This window comes from Daucus carota, chromosome 1 (genome assembly GCF_001625215.2).
Source record: "Daucus carota subsp. sativus chromosome 1, DH1 v3.0, whole genome shotgun sequence".
NCBI classification, from domain to species: Eukaryota; Viridiplantae; Streptophyta; class Magnoliopsida; order Apiales; family Apiaceae; genus Daucus; species Daucus carota.
The window spans coordinates 19,626,454-19,649,624 of record NC_030381.2 but is presented as its reverse complement, the minus strand read 5'-3'; the positions used below and the strand labels follow the sequence as shown (position 1 = coordinate 19,649,624).

Here is a 23,171-nt window from a genome sequence, read left to right as displayed (position 1 = left end):
AAATCAAAAATATATATAAGATAACAAACATGTTTGGATTAATATTATTTTTGAGTTAGTTAAAAGAAATTATAATAATTAAGCTTGTCAAAAATTTCTTATATAAATAGGTACAAATATATTTTAATGAAAATGTTAAGTACGGTATGTTTTAATTATAATAAAAAAAATCTGTTACTCCCTCCGTCCCCCTCAATTGTTTACATCGGAGGGGGACGGAAGAACAAGACGATGTATAAAAAATGATTAAAGTTAGATGAAAAATGGGCAAAGTGGTGGGACCTATCAATATTTAATACTTCATTTGTTTTTTATTATTTGACGTTTTGACTTTTGGCACACATCTTTAGGTGAGTTGACCGGATAGTAGAAATTATTATTTTTGATTAATTTTTTTTGTGAACTAAAATTTTGATCATATATTTTTATTCAAAAAAAAAAAATTTTTAAAATAATATCTTTAACTACTTGGTCAAAACACTTAAAAGTACATGTCCAAAGTCAAAGTGTCAAATATTAAAAAACAGAGGGAGTAATAGATTTGAGATAATGGAGGAAAGTAGTGGGTGCAATAGTAGTTTTTATTGTTAAATATGAGATAGTAGGGGAAGATAGTGGGGTAATGATAGGAAAAACTTACTATTTATAGTAACGTAAAGAAATGAAAGCAACATCCAAAATAGTAACCGTAAAGAAATGAGTGGGACGGAGAAAGCACGATATATGATATATTACAAGTAGTTTATCATTCCTATAACCAGCCGCTTTCCATTTTTCAGACTCCAGTACGGATAGTATTTTGTCACATGTACGAGGATGACATTCTATAATTCTTCCATTCCCGGGATAGAAGTCGAATGCAGGGTAATTTCTTTATTCAGATTTGATCGGATTTGTAAGCGCTAAGACTGAATACTAATATCATGCTGTTAGTCATAATCTCTGATGTTCACCACCAAAGCTATGAAATTATATGACTGCGAGTTGGATACATATACATGCAAATACAGGACCGTTAACTTAATTGCACTTGGCAAATGAAGAGGTTTTTACAATTTGCAATTTGCTCAAACGGGCTACTGGTTGATGACAATTGTCATTGAAAATCCAAGAGCCTGCGTAGAAGCTAATTGATTTTTCTACAGCAAGGTTTCAAGCCGCAACAATAATTCCCCTGCACTTTCAAATGAACTACATTTCCCTCGATGTGTCTGGCAGCTACTGGAGCTCTTGAATTTGCTGACCATGCATGGTATAATGTTTCTGCATGTTGTTCAGAAAACCCATTATCACTAAGATCCAGCATTTGCAAATGCTTGGCCCTACTAATGGCACTTGATAGCTCTTGAATGAATTGGGATTCCAGATTAGAAGAATACTTTTCTGAAAAGCTCATGCTGCTGCCATGGATACCAGATACTGAAGGTTTGGTGCTGTCTAGATCATCTTCGCTGTCAGCAACTTCAAGCTGATCAATATCAGGGTCAACTGAAGCACCATGAGCATCGTTACAGGCAGATGCTTTAACTGAGGAATTGGCAAAACTGAGATCTGCATGCATGGAATTTAAAGTACCATTGAAGTTAAGGGACAAGCTATTAACTTCACCAGAACATGTATTTGCTGCCAAATTGAGCTCTTCAAGAACAAGATTTTCTGCTAGTGCTTCCAGTGTCCTAAGCAGACAAACTACTCCAAGTTGGCATTTATTCAATACCAAAACTCTTAGGCAACAATAAGGATTTTTTAGCAATGCCGCCAATGCATTTCCACACTGTATTAAAACCTTCAGTCAGACTAACAAACATGCTAAAGAAAAAAAAAGAGAGCATATTTTTGTTAATCAGCAGTCAAGTGGTGCCTGAGACTTCACACAATAAAACTCAGATCCTATGAATTTATGCACAGTGAAGCTCATACACCAAGCTATATTTATTTGATTTGCAAGTATAGCATTAATTAAATGATTTCTGGGAAAGACCTCTTGTGTTATGGGGTTCCACCCAAGCTTTAGTTCAATAACACCACCGATCAAAGATATTTCATCATTAAGTCTGAAAATATACTCAGATGTCAGTCCACAAGATGATAGATCAAGCTTCACCAGTTCTCGAGTTTCGCTAGACAAAGACTCCAGCAAGTGTAATGCTCCATCCTGCATTAATCAACACTTACAAATCACCCTTGCTAAAGAGAAGTGACTAAAGCAATGAATAAAACATGAGAGGCTAATTAACTTGAGAAAGAAGTGATTTACAGTTCCTATGCAAGTATCTTGAAGCATTAACTCGGACAAGCATGAGGTTTTAGCTAGTTGGCAAATGCCATTTACAACAGCCTTGTTTAACTTTAAACCATTGAGGTTCAGTTCTGCAAATCTGTGAACCAACCAAAAACTTGTAAGGAATTCTTATGGAAGTCAATGTTCTCTGATCCCAACCTACTCTACCGGTGAAAAATATTGCTAACGAAAATACATGCACACACCTATCTAAAGTAGCAAGCTTGGCCAATAGATTCACTATGGCATTTCCAGATATGGAATTGTTGTATCCTGTTAAAAAGAGAGTTAGTACAATCTCTTCATCAGCCGAAAAGAATACTGTTCAATTTTTTTACCTAAACCAAGTTGTACTAGTGAAGATCCGGAATCTAGCGAGTCGGCGATCTTTTGAACTGTTCTAGATGTGATAGAACAGCTCCCTATGTCTAAGCCATACAGTGCTACAAAACAAAAAAATAAGGTTAAAAACCACAAATGTTTCAAAATCTACGCTACTAGCTTCCAGAAAGGAACTGATCAGAGATAGATTTCCTAAATATAATATAAGCCTTGTCCAACTAAAAACTATACAACACTACACGTCATATAGCATATCTTTTTGATTTGCTAGTGTCATTGTATGTTCTCATATCAAAATTAAAAATGCTAATACGAAATCAGACTACTACTTACCTTTGCAATTTTTCAAGATGTTTGCAAGGTAGGATGCACAAGAATCAGTCAGACGGTTTCCAGAGATGTTTAGAACTTCCAATCGAGAAAATAGAACAGGACACTCACATATCTGTACATGAAGATGCAATAAACATACATGAAACAGTTATAGGGCTTTGACTCACCCTGTGTGTGCGCGCACAGCCGCACACAAGGGACACGTCACGTGTCTAGTGTAAACTGGGGAAACTTTCCCTGGTTGGCTTCCTACGTATAATATACATATGTGACACATTTCTCACAAAATCGAATTTACTGTCTACAAAGGTTATATACTTTCTCATGACCTGTTAGGGTTTAAATGCCACCGCTCTTGTTCCTTTTACTAATATATAAGTTTAACCTTAAGCAAGTGTCAAATATCCCTTATCAGTAGTTAAAGCTAGCAATAGCTCATAAGCTGGTTATGTGTTCAGAAACCACTAACCTGATTATTTACTGTTTTCTACATTCAGAAGTATGTTCTTTAAGCACTTCTACAACTTCCAAAGATCTTTTTAAGCTTACACCTTGTCAGGTTAAGTACTTTGTTTGCCCACACTAGATTGGATTCTCGTTCTTGTCTGTCTCTATGTGGGCATGTAGAAGCATTATAGATAATGAGCAATAGAACAGAAAGTTTGGTGAATGTCAACATTTAACATCATAGGGTAATTTGCAGTAAAAATATACATTCAAAATTATACAATTTAAAAGATCATTTTTTAATAGTGCTTTGACCAGATTCTACTGTTTTCTATTGCCTTAGTAAGTAGTAGAACGGCAGGCTAGGAACAGGACGCAAAAGGCGAGACAAGCAAGCTAGGTTGGAAAAAGTAAAAACCTGGAACAAAGCAGTAGGACCAAAGCGATTTTGGTGCAAATCCAATATCAGACCACCATACTTTTGTCTTGAAGATGTAAATAATTGCTGAAGTTTCTCCATAGTTTCATTTCCTGGATACATGAAAGAAAATCAATTTCATATCGCATAAACTATTTCAGCATACTTAAATTAGGTTCTATTAAACCTAATGGTATGGACAAACAAAAAAAAAAAATCAGAATTCCCTTTCATGATGGAATTCACAGAAACTAACCAATCACTGAGGACTGTTACTTCTTGGGAATTACACACAAACCAAGTAGGTCATTTTTCTTCATCAAATTTTAAGTTTGCAAGTAAATAGAGGCAGAGGTGACATCTGTAATGATTATATCCACGATATTTTGAACAAATAGATTACTCAATTATAGGTAATAAGATCGCAAATAAAAGGTGCAACCAGAAACAAATGATCGTTACCTAACATATTGTGGGAAAGGTCAAGGACAGCAACTGTCTTGTGCAAATGCAAGGCACTCAACAACGGTGCTACTGACATGTCTTGCAAGCCACAATCAGACACAATGATTTCATCCTCCGAAACCTGATAACAAAATAATCTTTATAGCTTCAAATACAATTTGAGGTGTACATGAAAGCATAGAAATATATACCATTATGTACTAATGCATCTAAAAAGATCACAGACATTATTTATCAAGATTTAATATTACAAAAAATGTATCATTGTTTTCCTAAGACTTGCTACAACATTTTGTAAAGGAAATGTAAGTAGGTGGTTTCATCAGTCATCACATAGTTCTGATCCTGTCAACTACCAAGTTATCAAACCTATTCATCACTACCAGTTTAGCTTCGACTGTGCATGTGACTAGTACTACACAACCAGATCATCTCAAATATCACTTACCTCTAAATTGTATAGCTTTTTAAGCAGATGTAGGTTGGGAGGCTCAGAAAGCTCCATGCAACAGTCGATGTACAGTTTCATTAAACGCTTTGGTACCCAAGCTGCGAGCAATGCATGTCAGAGAGTCATATTGATGACATCAAATACTCATTTCAGAATACATCCGTACACCAAGGCATTTACGAAATCTCAAATTTTGATGATATACACAACAATAATATGCATGCTTTACGATATGAATCATCTGCATAAGAGTCCATTGGATGTCTAAAGTAATACTATTTATATAAATTTATAGTTGTTATGATACCATGTATTATTCAGCATAGTATGATATTCAGATTGAGCCTAAATTGTACCCAAGATTCTTAGCTGAAGATATATTGCATTAGATTACAGTATACATTGTCCTCAAGGAAAATATTTATCCTCATGTCTGTAAATATATAGTTATATATCATATTCTATATCCATATTTCCTAGATTATTCTTGACGCAATTGTACTCCCTCTGTACCTTCAGTTGTTTGCGTTGGGGACAGAGGTCTTGGCACACATTTTAATGCTCATGTAAAGTATAGTTTCATAAATTATTTTAAAATTATTTTCTTCTGAATAAAAGTTTAATATTTAAATTTTTATATATATATATAAAAAGAAAATTCTAAAAATAAGTTATGGAAATATACTTTATATATACCTTAAAATACGTGCCAAGCAATAAAAAAAACTGCAAAAAAATGAAAGGGACGGAGGGTGTAACAAAACTCACCTAAACATTGACTCCTAATATCATTGTTAGTACAAACCCTTCATTTGTAGAAATTCCCTTCGGCAAAGAATATAAGTTAAGCTAGAGTTTTTGAAGTGAGATATAGATGTTAAGAAAACTGTTTTGCAGCAACTTCAGTCCATAATCATAATCTGTTCATTACTTGCATTCTTCATTTCATCTATATTAATACTTCGGTAACCTGAAGAACACTAGAAGTAAAAGGTCAACCAGGCTTGTCTGGTAAGAGGAGCTATGGAATAAATTAATTAGCAATAATAAGCCTGATATCAGTGGCTCACCAGATATCACACTTGCACCTCACCGAGAATTAAGTATAAGAAACTAGTCAAAAGAAAATCTTGGCCTAGTCCTCTAAAAACTCAATCTAGACCTTAAATTTTTTGGCTGCCTATGTCAAATACTCTCTTAAAATTTGTTTCTGGATTATATAATCCAAAAGCTATCTTTGTGTCAAAAATAAAACAGTACTTTGTGATAAAAACAGTGTATCACTTTAAGCTTAAAATTATGCAAGAAACCCAAAAGAGCCTCTAGAGTTGATTTTATTTTGATTATAAAGAACTCTTAGGGGCCGTCTGTCTGGGGGTAACTAATAAAGGGAGAGGGAAACAATTAATTTAATTCCCTTTGTTGGTGTTTGTTTTATAAAAATTTTCATTTTTTTGGTTGTAGGATTAACCAACTTCCTTTATCATCCATTCCCCAGCCCCCACTAGGTATTTGATTTCCCTTTCCTTATTCTCTTTTCATTTTCATTTATAATTTATTTCAGAAATCATTAAAAACAAAAATGATATGTAAATGCTTTTTGGAAAATCAAAATCAAATTTTACTTCCTCCGTGCCACCGGATTCTTTACAGTTTCCCTTTTTGATTTCACTCATTTCTTTACATTACGAAACTTTCCAAAACTAGTAAACTCTTACAATTTAAAATTCAATCTCACCCACTACTTTCATCTACTTCTGCAAATCTATTCATTATATATGAATGGATCCCACCACTTTTCTTACTCTTTCTTACTCACTTTATACTATTTTATACATTTTTCTTAGTCTTCGTGCCCAATCCCAATGTAAAGAATTCATTGGGACGGATAAAGTAATTTAACTTTTATAAATTAAAAATAACTTTGATATAATTTATAAGTCAGGTCTTTTAAAAAATAATAAATTTTTTAAATAATAAATTATATTAATTTATATAAATTAAATAAATAAATAAATTATTATAAACATCAAATATCATTAACTTTTTCCAAATTATGTAATATTAGATAAATTAGATATAGAATAATCATATAACTTTTCATTCCGTTTCCGGATTTAAACCAAACAGGTAACAGTAACGCAATTGAGTATCATTCCTTTTCATTCTCTTCGTTTCCAAATTTCATTCCGTTTCCCTGAGTCGAACCAATCAGCTCCTCATTGTTTTATACTTGCTTCAAACAATTATAGTTTAGTGGTGGAAGGAGAGTAGCAAAGGTCAATCCTCCTATAATTATTTAGGTTTGCTGCTTGACTTCTTCATGGATGTATAGTTGACATTAATAACACACTTAGTATTTAAAATTCTAATATTCAGATATCTAAAATTCTAATTTAGCTCTTCTACGACACAAAGTTAAATTCCTTCATGACTCTCATGCAGCCTTCCTTGTTGATTTACTTCTTTAAGTAAAGTAATGCAGCTTAACAATAATATATCAATTTGTCCGACATAAGAAAATGAAAACACGACATTGAACATTTCCTTTCCACTTCTCATCACAAATTAGGATTTTGCTATGCATTGCTGGCAAGTACCCCAATGCATGTTTTTGAGTTTAACTAAAGTACAGAGTTCCATTTAGTAAGCATATATATTGATTTCACAGTCTGACATTTTTATATACTCAAAAGGGAGTGCTTTCTTTGATGATGTATTTGTTTTCGTGCTGAAACTTTACGAACATGTTTAACATATATCTGCAATGATTCATCAATAAAGGCAACTGTAGCATAATTCAGATGTTTTAAACATATATTTCTTTTATGCTAGAATAGTTTTAGGTTATCGATTTAACATCATCCCACCTACACGGGATACCGCAACATTGATTAAGCAATCTAAAACTACAGGTCTTAATGCAAAGGAGAAAGACATCAGTACAGGAATGATAAATTTCAGGAGGCCTTATGAGCAGGAATCAGGACACATACCATCAACAGAAACATCAATCCATCCTTTTCCCGAAAAGTAATCCTTGAAAGTTTCAGTAGATTCCAGTGAGTCAAGAACTTTGCTTCTACACTTCAGGTGTTGAATTATAGGTAAAAGACCTAAGAAGGACATGCAATTGATAAACAGGTATATATGCTTCTATTCATTGTGAACAATAATTTCGGACAAGAACTGTGCATATAGACATCCAAACAACATATTTTTATAAATTTCCAAAGACAATATATAAAATGAGAGAGTGTTGACAATAGTGACAAAACAGAAGAAACGTGAATAGAACCTACAGGCAATATATAATATTAGGATATAATTCAAACTTGATGAAAAAAAACCTAAGCTCTTGATACCATTTGGTGCAGGACAGCTTTCACAAAGAATAATTCATAGTTTCATACTAACAAAACGATAATAAGATAAACGTAAGGTGATTCCAGCCGCTAAATAATCACTACCCCGAGGATTTCCCAACAGTGGAAGAGATAAAGAAAAAAAAGCTACAAATTGCAACCCAAGAAGAGGCTCAAATCACTATTAGTATGAAAATCACGATTAATATGAAAATCACAGTATATTAAGCAATTCTAAAATGATGTGGAGATTACAGTATCTATATATGGAACAGAAACCCTACTAAAATAACCTAGTAGACTAGCCCAGAACAATAGAACTTATTATATATAAGCAACAAATTAATGAACCACTAGTCCCACAGAAATACATATGCCAAAGTTCTATAATAAATAATGATTAAATTATTTACAGACAATATAAAAGACTCTTATCATTACTTTTGTTATCATTTCTCGTCAATACTACAAAAACTTTCCTGACTTAACTTCTGCGCCTCTCCTTATTATCAACATACTCAAGGACAAGCTCCATAGTTTTAATAAAACAAAAATTACAAGTACACAACCACAATTCTGAAAGAAGATGATAAGAAGACCGCAAAGATTATAACACAGATTATCCTAGCTTGTATTATCTTTTAGATGTGTCAGTTATAAGTGAGTTAATTTAATCTGTGGAAGGCACAATCTCATTATCTCAACCATAGATCATAAAGAACCAGAGGAAAATTGTTAGAAAAGAAAATAGAAAATGGGAACACGAAAGAGTTATTACCCTTTGACCTTTTTTGCTTAGGTAGCTGTAGAAAATACAGGCATGAGATGTCAACCTTTAAGGCTGCTATGCTGACTTTATCACCAATCATACAAGAGCTCAGCTCCATGGTTACCAATTCTTCCTCGACTTTGAATGTCACATGTTTCTAAAATCAACAACAAAAGACAAAGCACCTAAGTTTTCAAAAACAATTACGGATGATCAGATTTCATAGAAACAGACTGATCATAAGTAACAACAGAGACCAATGGGACATGAGTTGCAAGCATCAATATGTATGGCACTATTACTTTATCAGGCATTCGTTGTATACATGATGACTTCCTCTTTGACAGATCCTGTGACCAATATCCAGTATTATATGCAACATGTCACTGATTAAAGCCAAATATAATAGCTCTTTTATGCATGTTTCTCAATATTATGGTCGGGAACCATCAAATACGTAGTCTCACACAACCCACATGTGGAGATTTTATCTTCATTTCATGAATTACATGTATATTTTGCAAATGAAAAGGATTAAAAAAGGCTTGCAGAGTAACCCAAAAACTGGTGTGTGGACATTTCTGTAGCATGATATAACAGCAGTTACATTGTAAAGCTTCACATCCTGCTTCTAATTATTACTACTGCAACCCTATTTGTAAATTTCTTCGAAATCAAGTTTTTAATATGCACAAAAACATACAACCATATACCATATCATTAAGGCAAAACTACATGCCTTCTTATTTTAAACTTATATCTAGGACCTTGGCCTACATGCCTTCTTATTTTAAACTCATATCTAGGACCTACTTATTGTAGAAACTTATTTTATAGTTTATTATAAATACATATCCTAATTAAATCATATATACAATATTTTAGTTTTAACACATATATAGGGCCTACTTATTTTACAAGCCTATCCACTAACATTTTGAAAACCTATTCTAAATTAAAAAAAAGTATGTAACAGAAGAAAATTTAATTATTAAAATACAAAAAATAAGAAAACAAATATTAAAAGATACCCCTTGCATCACACGGGATATAAGATGGTAGCCTAATGATTTGGATAAAACTCATGATGCCTAATCGAAAAGAAACTCACACAACAGCTATCATCACAAATATGATGGCTGAGACCGGAATTCCTGTGATTCTGGAACAGGTTTTCACTGTCATTAAACCTGCATCTGGCAGAAGTTGAATGAACATTAGAAACACTAACAACTTCGTTCGAGCACGATGATCTAACATCTTTTGCATCTTGATCTGCACGCATATAACCACTTGATTTGTAGGAACTTGCAGTTCCTTCATGATTAATTGGAGTATTAGCACTGATAACACAGTGTGAGGCAACTGGAGACACATCCTGTCAAACAAATTAATCATAATAAATCCTAATATGACCACTGCTGTACTGCAGCTATAGAATCTTTCTTAATCAAAAAACTTACTACCTGCAATCCATGAGCAGTTCTCATATTATACGTACGGTCAACTGCCATCAATCAAGATAAGAAAGTCAGACCCACTCTCTTTCGGTAAAGAAGAAAAAACAAAGTTCGTAGAGACTGACCTTCATCGGAAGTGGCAACATCTTCTGCTGGACTAAAACGAAACCTTCCACTGGAAGGTGGCACCTCATCATTTTCGCTTTCATCATCAGAAAGGATTACTCGTACACGTTTACGGCTAACTGCCTGACTACTGGCAAGTCTGGATTGACTTCTGAGAGAACTATCATCTGGTTCTCTACTAGTGGAAGGTTTTTTTATGGGGCGAGGCTTTGATTTAGATGCATTTTCAGGACACAGAAAGGAATTTGAAGGTGCATCATCCACTATATCTTTGGCACCAGGACCAGGTTTATACCTATTAAAGCTTGATTTACTTATTTCTGGTGAACAGCTGATGTCAGATCTACTATTTGAAAGTTGATCATCTCCCTCAGTTTCAGTTTCCGAGCAGCAATCCTTCTTTAGGATTTTCGGCTCAAGCACTTCAGTTGCTGAATCCCTTTTTTTGTCTATTATTGATCTCAATCTCCTACACAATATTACCCAATCAAAAACAGAGAACATCATATATTACATGCATAGTAATACAGCTGGTAGGGAAGATAAAACAGTCACCAAATCTGCATGATAATATAGTTAATTACGCGCATGTGAGTGACAGCCTTTTTGCCAAGTTAAATTGCCACAACTGACAAATCAAACATACTGAAAAACAATAAGCAACCATGTAAGCTTGCTTACCTAGCCTCGTCAAAATTCTCAAATCTTATCATATTGCTATAATGCATATTTTCAAGTGCAGACAGCTGTATTGAAGGAAGTTTGGCTTCACAGGCATTTCTGAAACATAAAGTACACTCATAAGCACATGAATACCGATGACCCATAAAAATTACTGTTCATCACTGACTAACATAAGTGGAGTTCTAAATTCAGGTTTCTGGTTCGTATGATGAATAGAGCTTTAGACTATTCAGCATTCACTTCCCTTTTAATTATCAGTATATATTGCCAACAGTTAATCCCTGTACAGAGGGAACGGAGAGTGCTAGTTAGGCTGCAAGTGCTGTCATAATATACCAAAGCTAACTTCATAACCATTTGTTACTACAGCAGTAAAAAATAGTAATTTTATTATTGTATACACCCTGTATCAGTTTTGTAATTGAAAGGCCAGTGAATACGAGTTCCTGCAATGCCTCAGTATAAGGCTGGTATTCTGAATAATAAAACAGGCTCAGCTATAAATTATGTACGACGTCGTTTTAAGAAAACAGGACAAAAGAGTAATCAAAACAGTCAGGGTAGAAGAGAAGAAACAAGATAAGGGGGAGAAGTGAGAGGGGTCTGGTTCTGGGAATATTTGTTTAGTAATCCTAGTGGTACCTGGGAGTTCCTCGGCAACTCGAAAGTCTGAGGTTGTAATCAGTTACTTGAAGAGAGTTTATATTAGCATTTTAATTGAAGTATTTCCGTCCCTGTCTGTGTTAATCTCTTCATTTTTTTGTGTTGGTTGAATCAATTGCAGTTCCACCATCAAAACATTCTCAGTCACGAGGAAAAAGGATTCAACTTACGCATAAGCCTCTTCAAATGCATCTAAAGCACCTGCCCAATCACCACTTGAATCCAGAGCTACTCCTATACTATTTTTTGCTAATGCTTGTCCCTGTAATCACTGACATCTTAAGATAAGTATAAGGTTGAAAAAAACAAGTTAACAAAATTTATGGAAATTTAAATAACACCAAACAATCCATCTAACTTATTTAGATCACATGTGCAGCTTATGCATTTATGAAAACTCTCAGCTCTCATCTAAACATGTCTTTCATTCATCACAGAAAATTTATTTAGACTAAACATGAACTAACCTCCAAATTACCAATGGCCTTAAAAACTTTCCAACTCTTTGTGACCCATTTGAGGGCTTTGTCGAAAATTCTGAGTTTCTGATATGATTCTCCAATATGCAAGAAAGAATCACCTAATTTCTCTTGGTCACACAGTTTTGTTGCTATTTGCTTCTTCCTTTTAGCAAAAGCTTTATGCTGGAAAAGAATATAACATGCCAAGTCAATTACAATTGAAAAGTTAAAATAGTAAACATCTAATATAACTTGTATCAACTTGAAAGAACATAAGATTTCTCATGAAAACATGTAGACATGACAGGAAATAAGTGGGTATGCAACATGTGTTAAAAAAACATCAGCATTTCATCAAAGCTGACATGTTTCGAACACAGTGTTGCTATGTTTAAGCAAATAATTAAATTGGCCACTGAAAGTCAGATTTATAACATAGGCAGGGGTACTTGTTTAGCTGCTGCAGGACAAGAATGGTAAAAAAGGATAACCTCAAAAAAGGTGATCCAACAACAAAAGAACTAGCCCTAGGTCTTTTTAACAGTAAAGAGAAGAATTTGCATGAATCAAAACACATAACAACAGAGAATTAAGTCTCAAATTAATTAAATAATCAAATTATTCATAATAATAATAATAGATCACATCTCCTTATACAACAGTAAATCCCTAAATCTTAAATATTAAGTAAATTGCTAATAATAAAGGAAACGAATCCTTTTCTTATTCAATAGAATGAATTAAAATATTTCTAATGAACTATTTATAGAATACAGATAGAGTTATAATGATTTACAAAATTTACAATCAAACCTAGATCCAAACAATAACATAAAATGTGGACCAATTTATAGTTTAATTTCTCATTCCACATCATTAGCGGTGTTGAGGTAGAATTGGTGGAAGAAGTAACTTGCGTTATGAGTACATAAATATATGTTATCAGTAGTCCCCTTTTATGCATTAGTAATTGTAATATGTTTCAACTATTCAAGGTGCCATATGTGTTAATTATTCAAGGTGTGGGGAGAAACACTATAGTTCATATTCCCCTTGTGAATACTTACACTGACTATACGGGGTTTTTATATCCTAATTGCACCTAATTTTAACAAACATATTAGATACCAAAGAATAGCAGTAGCATCACATATCCAGAAAATCTTATTAGATGTGAGATCATGTGAATCAAGTTTTCCTTGTTATGTATCCCTATTGAGTATTTCAAAGAACTATAAAACAATAAACAATCCTGGCACAACACAAGCATAATTTGTATGTGATAATTTTAAACACAAGATAGTCTTTCTACCAGGTTTTATAGCGAATAGTTTACTTGTGCTATTCTTTAATAAACAGAAGGTTTTACATCTAACAGTTTAATTGTGCTATTCTTTGATAAACAGAATACTACTGCACTTGTGAAAACTTTTATGGTACAACGGCTTTATGTACAAAATTCATATACAAGAACTAGATTACAAAACTTGTGGTTATAACTCTATTAATTAATAATAAGCTCCATGTAACTCAGACCCTTTCCAAGCAGGCCTCAATTCCTTGTCACTTTCACAATAAGGAAAAAACTCTGCGAAATGACCATGTTATTTTGATTTTGTAGTCATAAACAGAATCATGGCAGAAAGTCAATAAAGATGACGCGAATATGTCAACACCAAGGAGAGCTTTTTTGTGATACAATCTCATATAAACTATAACAATGAAGATATCAGGATAGCATATTAACAATATAGAAAGAATATGTTAAACATACTTCACGCCATGCCAGGATGGAGTTTGATATATCGATAAGGCGACTAAGCGATGCATCTTGCTGCAGGAGACATTTTCGCTCACTCGATGTACCAATAGCCATTTCCATGTTTCGTGCCAGCTTCTTGAGATTTTTTTCTTCTTTTTTCAGTTCATCCATTTCCTTAATGGCTTGTTTTACAATTCTCATATTCTCGTTAATATGATTAACCAAATCATCCTCATCTTCCATTGATCGTGCAAGATCAAGAGCCTTTTTGTAACAAGAGATTGCCTCATCATATTTTTGGACCTTGTTGTGCAATTCACCAAGATTAATGTACCCTTTCGCCTCTCCTTGCCGATGCTGTATGCTATTACAAATGTGGATATCCTCTAAAATATGTTTTTGGGCTTCACTCCACTTCCTCAGCCCCATGTAGACACTCCCAAGGTTGTGATGGAGCCTAGATCGTGCATCATCTAGACGAGCAACCTCTTCGTCATCACAGATCTGTAATCCTCTGGTAAGCATTTTTAGTGCTTCATCAAAGTTTTCAAGATCCCTCTGTAGCATCCCAATGTTATTATAGGCATCAATATACTCCTTTAAGAAATTCGACTTGTTAGGTGAGTTCTCCTTGAGAGATTTAGCAAGATTCATTGCAGAATTGAAATATTTTTTAGCATTCTGAATTGAATAAATATCATCGTCCGATCTTAAAAACATCTCATGGTAAGTTCTGGCAAGTTGGGTGCTGGCTCTTTGTTGCTCAGCAAGATCTTCCTTGTCTTTGGCAAGCTCTAAATGTTTTTTCTACCAAGAAAAAATTAAACATAATGAAAATCTATAGCCAATCGGTAGAAATAATAGAATCTTGATCACTCATGAATGCATGATACACTGCTAAAACTATTTATTCACAGAAACACACAAAAACTCGTAGGAAGCAAATAAGCATCAGCAATCTGTGGAGAGGTGTGACATATAATAATCATTACAAACTGTCAGTAGTGTTCTGCAGCATATTTTTAAAGTGTATCCTTTACCTAAGTGTCGAGAAAAACATTTCAATCACTATTCAGTCACTAAACACCTAACATACTTAAGAATTAACAGGAGCATCACCTTAATACCATTTCCTCCCTTTCGATGTCAAAACACGCACACACACACACACAACTTCTTAATTTTGGTCTCTGAGACTTAGGAATATCTTTTCAATCTAATTAGCAAAAATTACAAACAAAAGAAAAGTCTAACTATCATCTTAAAACTCAATAAATATCCATGAAACCACAAATAACATCTTAAGTTCGATCATCTGAAACTTAGGAATATCTTCTCCGTCTACTTAGCAAAAACGTCAACCAAAAGAACAGTCAAACTATTATTTGCATTATGCAGTTAAAAAACCTTGATAAATAAATGCCCTCAGAACTGGTAAACTTTATTCATCCACCACAATTAAAACACACTCTCTCAATCACATAAAGACCAAGAGCATTTATCGAAGTTGTATCAAAATCACAATTATATAGACACGTATATGGATGATTATACCTAATATTTTTTTAAAAAAAATAGATCTATTACATCAACACCGAGAATAATCATTTATCAAGTTTCTACTGTATCCATACATTTTGGTTCGATACATTGTTGTTAGCTGACAATGGATAATAATAAATGACATAAATTAACTTAATTGAGGATATCAATTAATCGAGATTATTAATTTATAGGTAGACCTGATAAACAAGTGCGTCTTCGAAGTGATAAATTAACTTGTTGAGGATATCAATTAATCGAGATTATTAATTTATCGGTAAACCTGATAAACAAGTGCGTCTTGGAAGTGGAGGAGACGGAAATGGAGTTCACCGATACTCTGACAAGTAGGAAGAAGCTGCTTCTCCGGCAAGTACTTTGTGGAGACATCGTAGTCGATGCGGAGCCATTTGAGAGCTTCCACATACTCGCCTCGGTTCTTGTGGATGTCGCCGATGACGTTGGACCACCGGGCTTGTTCGGTGCGGTCGCCGATCTCGGTGGCGCTCCGGTACGACCTTTTGGCGTCGGCGAGCTCGTCTTTGGCCATTTCGATCGGAGGGGTGGGAACTAGGGTTTGGTGGATTTTGGGTGTTTAAAGTGAGTGAAAAATGTTCAAGTTCCAGCCCAAACCAAGGCGCGTTCAGAGTATTGTTGGGCCGTTGGCTAATTTCACAAAAACGGGCCTTTCAGCTTGGGCTATAAATACTGGGAGGTGGAGCAGCGCCAAGATCTGCTCCTTCCTTCCCTCGACTCGTTTCTACCCATGCTAAGGCCAGCTTATTTTTTAAAACAATTATCTGGAAACAGTTTCAAAAAAAAAAAAACAATTATCTGGAAAAGAATTTAAATATTAAATTTTTATTTAGAAATAATAATATTTAAATTCATATAACCATACTTAAAATGCATGTTCGTATCTATGGACCAAATGTAAACAATTAATATTCCAAATATAAACAATTAAAGAAGACAGTGAGCGGGAGTATTGAATAAAATATTTGATTTATTCTATTTATGGAAATAACTTTTACTTTTATAAATATATATATATATATATGGTTATATAGGCTCTTGTTCCATGGAGACCCATTTTATATGGAGTCCCGTGGAGAACCCCCTCCGTTAATATGGACCATTAGATCAAAGATTAGATCCGACGGTGAGTAATAACGGATAATAAATATTAAATTATTATAACAAGAATATATCTGTTATCTCTTTCTCTCTCCTCTCTCTCTCTCGCTAACGGCGCTCTCGTCTTTCTCGCTCGTGTTATCTCTCTGGAAGCTGTACATGGCGTCTTTAACAAATCAAACTCATTCATCCACAAATCAAGCTCGGATTTGTGATAGTGTCGATTTAACCAATTCATAAGGTTCATTATCTCTCTCTTGATTTTGATTTTGCTACACTTACACTTATCTCTCTATCTCTCTGTTGAATTTGATTCGTTATATGCTGAATTTTAATTTTTATTATTCCTATGATATGTTTTAGTTTCAATTCGTATTGATTTTGCTTGGTTCTGTTGTGGAATCAAATCAATCTGATTTACTTCTAAATTTTTAGCTATACAATTCCTTATATATATCTCTCTCTGTTAATTTTGATTTGTTAAATGTTGAATTTCAAATTTTATTATTCTTCTAATATGTTTTAGTTTCAATTTGTATTATATTTTCCTGGTCTTATTCTAGATCAAATCAGTTTGTTTTAATTTTAGTTTTTAGCATTAATGTTGCTTTGGTTATACTGTGGAATCTTTTTTTTTTTTGTAAATAATGCAATTTGAAATTTTTTCTTGAATTATGATTCTGTTGCAGAATCAAGATAGTGAATTTATTGAAATATTACAGTTTACATAATTTTGTATTGTAGGTTTGGTTCTATAGTGAAATCTTTCGTAATAGAGTTCTAATTAGAACCGTGTTATGTCTGCTTTATGCTTTTGTTGTAGAATCAAGACATTACCCTTGATCATGATTTGGTAATTGGATTTGTTTGTGTAGAGGAAGGATTGCGCGGTTCTTTTTGTATACAGACAGTGTCGATGGTTGCTTTATTTTGGATCTTGACATTTTCATATTTTGCTTAGAGTTCATTGATTGTTTTCTGCAAATGGCTCTAGCTTTCATTTAACTCCTAGACAATTGATGCTACTAACTTGTAGCTAATGACAAAGATAACACTTCATGTGGAACTAATGAATGAGCCAAACCTGAACAACAAGTTTCACAGGTATATGATGAAGACATCAATTTATGAATTCTCTTTCTTATTGAATGCACACTCCCACAATTTTATATTAGTAATGCATCTTCATAGAATCTCTGTTTCTTGTTGTGCTCTCTTATGCACATATTCACCTTTAAAGTTTCTGTTACATTACTAAGATTCGTCAAGCTATTGTATACCTGCTGATCAATCTGCTCAAGATTTCAGATTAGTTAATCATAAAGGGCTTGTGGCTCACACTCGCGTAGTTTTTTATGTAGCACTAATGCTCATTGCACTGTCAATGCTGACCGAATTTGTTGTGCCTACTCTATAAATATCCTTGGTGCTCGGATGTTTTTCCTACAATTAAAACCATATATCATATATTTGTTGGTGATAAGTGTAAGCCTCGGCTAAAGACAACAATGGCAACCATAACTAACAGCCAGGTGATCGAGAAACAAGAGTTATCTGTACGAGAAGGAAGAGACAGACTATTCTAGGAGAGGGCAATGGATTCGTGCGGCTCTGTTAGGAGCTGCGGATGGACTTGTGTCCATTGCCTCGCTGATGATGGGCGTGGGAGCTGTTAAGAAAGACGTAAAAGCTATGATACTCAGTGGCTTTCCAGGGCTTGTTGTAGGTGCTTGTAGCATGGCCATTGGGGAGTTTGTGTCCATGTACTCTCAGCTCGACATTGAAGTGGCTCAGATGAAGAGATACAGAGGCATTCAAGTCACTACAGATGATGAAAACCGCAAAACAGAGAGGGAAAAACTGCCTAGTCCATTGCGCGGTTCAACAAGAGAAGAAAGAGGAGGAGAAAATCATGGTTGAGGGGTTTTTGCTGGTCTTGTTTTTGAATCAAATCAGCTTGTTTTAATTTTTAGTTGTATTGTTGCTTTGTTTGTATTGTGGAATCTTGTTTTGTAAATATGAAGTTTGAAATTATTCCTTGAATTTTGGTTCTTTTGCAGAATCAAGACATTGAATTTAATAAAATTTTAATTTTTGCATAGTTCTATATTGTGGACTTGATTCTACAGTAGAATCTTTTGTTAAGTTTGCCATCAATGCAACAGGGATTGTCCCACATTATACAAAATATTGGATGAAAGGACATGCTGCTGATAGTTACTATGCTGCTGCGGAGGATGCTAGCTTGAAAGTTTATAGGAATGCAAGTAAACTATCAAATGAGATGAACAATAACAATGCCAATGTCAGTTTTGCGAGTCTGAACTAAGAACTAGATGGAGACCCTACTACCTGTCCAATTCTCTAAGGCTCATAAAATCCTAATGAAGCTATCAGGTACATTTCTAGGGCCTGTGGTGCAATACCTGTCTAATTCTAGAAGGCTCATAAAATCCTAATGAAGCTATCAGGTACATTTCTAGGGCCTGTGGTGTAAAGGATACAGACTATAGGAGAAATGCAGACATTGAAGTGGAAAGCAATCTAAAAGAAAATGCCTATATAGATGAGAGAAATAGGCGCAATGACCGACCTTGCAACTTTGATAGATCAAGAAACTTTGAACGAATAAGAGAAAACATGCAGCAGAACAGGCAAGGTCCTGAACCTAATAACTAGTGGATTCATTAAGGATTTTGATTTTTAAATGTTGAAATTTAAGTTATATTATTCATCTAATATGTTTTAGTTTCAATTTGTATTATATTTGATTGATTGGTCTTATTCTAGAATCATATTCTAGAATCAAATCAGTATGTTTAAACATTTAGTTTTTAGTTGTATTGTAGTTTTGCCTTTACTCTGAAATCTTTTTTTTTTCGTAAATAATGTAGCTTGAAATTATTTCTTGAATTCAGATTCTGTTGTAGAATCAGGATAGTGAATTTATTAAACTTTCATTTTTCTATAGTAGGTTTGGTTCTACAATAGAATCTTTCTAAACAAGTCCTAATACAGTCGAAATTCTGTTGTAGAATCAAGACATTACTCTTGATTAATATTTAAATTAATTAATAATTCTTAATTTTAATTTTAGTTTTTAATTTTTATGTTGATTTTACTATAGAGTTAAAATAACAAATAAACTACCAATTAGTGATGATGAGAGATATCAAATCCCAACACAAGAATACAATAATAACGTTATTCTGTATTGGAATCATGTTTTATAAGTTATAGAAACGTATGAGTTACAAAACCATAATAATATTTGGTTTGTTAAATTTGTTGAATTAATTTTTAATTCAAGGGTCTTATTATGATATCCTGATACACAAAATGCATGTCCACAAAATACTGATGATACATTGATACTGATGTTTTTTTATATCATAAATATATAATGAATTTTAATTATTATTATTATTTACAAACTACTAATGTGAGAAAAATCATCTGGATTCCACTACAGAAGAAAATAACAAACAAGCATTTGTCAAGTTCTTTCAATAAGTTTGAATCTATATGTGAATCAATTTAATTTTCTTTTATAAATATTTTGCAGATTGGAAGTAGGGGTGAACATAACCGACCCAACCCGCGAAACCCGACCCAAACCAACCCTCTTTTGAACCTATTAAACCGAACCGTCCAAAACCGATAGTTAAATGGGTTCATTTTCAAAAAACCCGAATAAATTGGGTTGAGTCAGGGTTTAATATATTATAACCCTCAACCAACCCAAATCAACCCGTTTATATACAAAACAAATAAATTAGTTTCCGTCACATCATCTTTATGTTTCATTTGATTGTATTTTAGTATTTTAATTTGTTTTGCTAAGTAATATTTGTCTAATTCATGCTAGTTTTTTTTAGTGCACCTGTTAGCTATGTTCTAGAAGTGTCAATGACATCAAGCTAGCAGAGTATTTTTTTTGTAAACATCAAGCTCTCTGATATTAAGTGAATCCACATAATTCATAATTAATATGTGAAATGAGATTGATCTAGAAAATATAGATAAGAGATATGTGAAGTACAGTTCATTTTGAAAATATAAAAGTTGAAGTGAACAACTAAATTGAAACAAATTTCTTTCTTAAAAGTGGACAAAGAAGGAGTATCTATTTTTATTTTTAAAAATATAAATTTTTATATTATCATGTCACAAACAAAACAATTAATTGTTTATTACTTTTCACAAGTCCAATACTTAATTTTTTGACATGATAATATAAAATTCTAAACTGCCCAAACTAACCCGAACCAACCCAACCCAATACAAAAAGGGTAAGGTTGGGTTAGGCATATATTTTTGAATTAACGGGTTGGATTTTTAAAAACCGAACTAATTGGGTTGGGTCATTTTATCGGCTCTAACCCGACCGACCCAACCCGTGTTCACCCCTAATTGGAAGAATACTTTTGTGTCGTTCTGGCTTAACAGGTGAATTTCAGGGTTGTATTTTCGGTTTTTGATAAATATAGTACGATGTTTTAAAGATTTTCGGGACTATCTTTTGGGTTTTAGAAAAATATAGGACGCTGAAGGAGAAAAATACTTTTGTGTCGTTCTTTTATGGCTCAACAATTAATTTCAACCAGTAAAGCGACAGGCATCAGCCAGCTTCATGTATTTAGTTGGGATCAACAACAATCACCAGCTCTACAGCTCATATTTCATATAAGAGAGAGGTTACTATCCTTCATGACTCAATCTTAACAGGTTCTGTGACCTCTAAGCGCCTCCATTTATCAACCGCAAGCCTCACTTGTCAATCTTTGCATTCCTGATGATTATACTCGTACCAGGCTTCATCTCATCAACTGTGCACAATATTTCCAACCAACATTTTGGACAAAGAAAATATAACTCAAATTTAGCTCACCAGAAAGAAATATAAAACATTGTTCTATTATAGAATCAATTAAACATCAGTATTTCATTCCTCTGTCAGGATTTTCATAGATGTCATCATCAGTTTTAGAATTTATTGCAATATTACAAAGATCTACTATTTATAAAAAGAAACCATACACAATATACTAACGATTTGTACAAACAAAAAAAAGGCTCCTACTGCTCCGTAGTAATATGCACTTGTTGCTGATCTATACCTGGATAACATATAAGATATTCAGATGCCTATCTAACACATTAAACTAAAGCATTGAGCTATATATATGTAGAATAATTTAAATTTTGTGTAGAATCATGATCTATGCAGGCATTGTAAAATTGAAGTAGTATCTTAGGAAGGAAATAAGGCCATGCAGGGGCAAAACCAGGGCACCCCTGGATTTTATAAGTAGTTCTAGATGTTGAGCATGTGGGCAGAATTGAGATTATTTATAGAAAACTTTCTACAATGTAGTGTAGGTTCGGATCCTAGAAGGCACTAGTTTCTCATTCTTAACTCAAAAACTTGTATTGTGCACTCCTATTTGGTTCCGCCACTGCATGCCTGCCTAAAGAAGTACTAGCATCATTCCACTTAAATTGAGTAAACCAAAAAGTCCATAATTAAGGCACAAGTAATACAAAAGACAAAAATAATGTACTGATTCCAAGGTTTTAATAACAATATGACAGTATCTAGGCCAAAAACCAAAAACAAAAACGCAAGAGGTAAATTTGATGGTAGGGTCTCTAGCTTTCCCCTTTAATACAGTGTGGCACTACAAAGTATAAATAAAAGCAACTTTCCCATTATCTAATAGCAATGTTGAACATGCAGCAAACTAAAGTGTTATTTTGCATCTCGTAAACATGTACCAAATGTTATGGTAGGCAAAACTTAATTTACTAGTGCACTCTGCACTGAACAATAATGACTATATTCTTCTCCCTTGCCACTCCCATAGGAATCACATCGTTTGGTCACATGTTGCAGCACCTCATAACATTTAACTTCCTGTTTGGTGCATATCATGTTAATAATTTCAAAATAATCTTACTTGCACAAAGAGTAGAACGAGTCTCAGATGTAGTGCGTGTGTGTGTGTGTGTATGATTGAAATAATTGAGGAGAACATGGGAAGTAGACAAGCATGTGCTGGAAAGAGAGATTCTACTTAGAAACTTAATAATGCAAAGCCTGGAGAAGGCTTTGTTCTACTATAGAATCATAAGATAACTACACAAATATTCTAAAAGATTCTAAGAAAATAGGAATATATGATTTTACTATAGAATCATTCCGCTACTTATTCTACTACATAGTCATATTTATTTTATTATAGAACCATAACATAACAATGTACAAATATTCTTAATAATTATAAAAAATATATGAATATATGATTATACTACAAAATCATTATATATCTGCTTCCATAATAGAATCAAAATCCACGCACATGAAATATTCTTCTATACTAGAATCAGAATCCACACACAACAATAAAAAAGTACAAAAAAATGATTCTACTGCAAAATCAAAATCTGCTTCTCAGTTTGATT

General features: G+C 33.5%; 1 protein-coding gene across 3 annotated transcripts; it reads right to left on the bottom strand.

The window, feature by feature from the left end:
• Positions 1–847: 847 nt before the first annotated feature.
• On the bottom strand, positions 848–16,208 carry LOC108202250 (protein TONSOKU). Of its 3 annotated transcripts, XM_017370652.2 has the most exons (20): positions 15,853–16,188; positions 14,040–14,834; positions 12,272–12,448; positions 11,975–12,066; positions 11,139–11,237; positions 10,457–10,926; positions 10,338–10,378; positions 9,983–10,249; positions 8,881–9,028; positions 7,734–7,853; positions 4,735–4,835; positions 4,284–4,407; positions 3,822–3,934; positions 2,957–3,068; positions 2,620–2,724; positions 2,488–2,554; positions 2,258–2,378; positions 1,982–2,155; positions 1,380–1,774; positions 848–1,263 (listed from the first exon to the last, which is right to left on the bottom strand). In XM_017370652.2, exons 1-20 carry the CDS (start codon positions 16,117–16,119, stop codon positions 1,140–1,142), a joined length of 3,912 nt encoding a protein of 1,303 aa, XP_017226141.1. In that variant the 5' UTR covers positions 16,120–16,188; the 3' UTR covers positions 848–1,139. The 3 variants fall into 3 exon arrangements, 2 of the variants coding, with proteins under 2 accessions (XP_017226141.1, XP_017226134.1); XM_017370645.2 differs by having other exon boundaries at positions 848–1,774; positions 15,853–16,208; XR_010291511.1 differs by lacking the exon at positions 848–1,263 and having other exon boundaries at positions 1,635–1,774; positions 2,238–2,378.
• Positions 16,209–23,171: the final 6,963 nt, after the last annotated feature.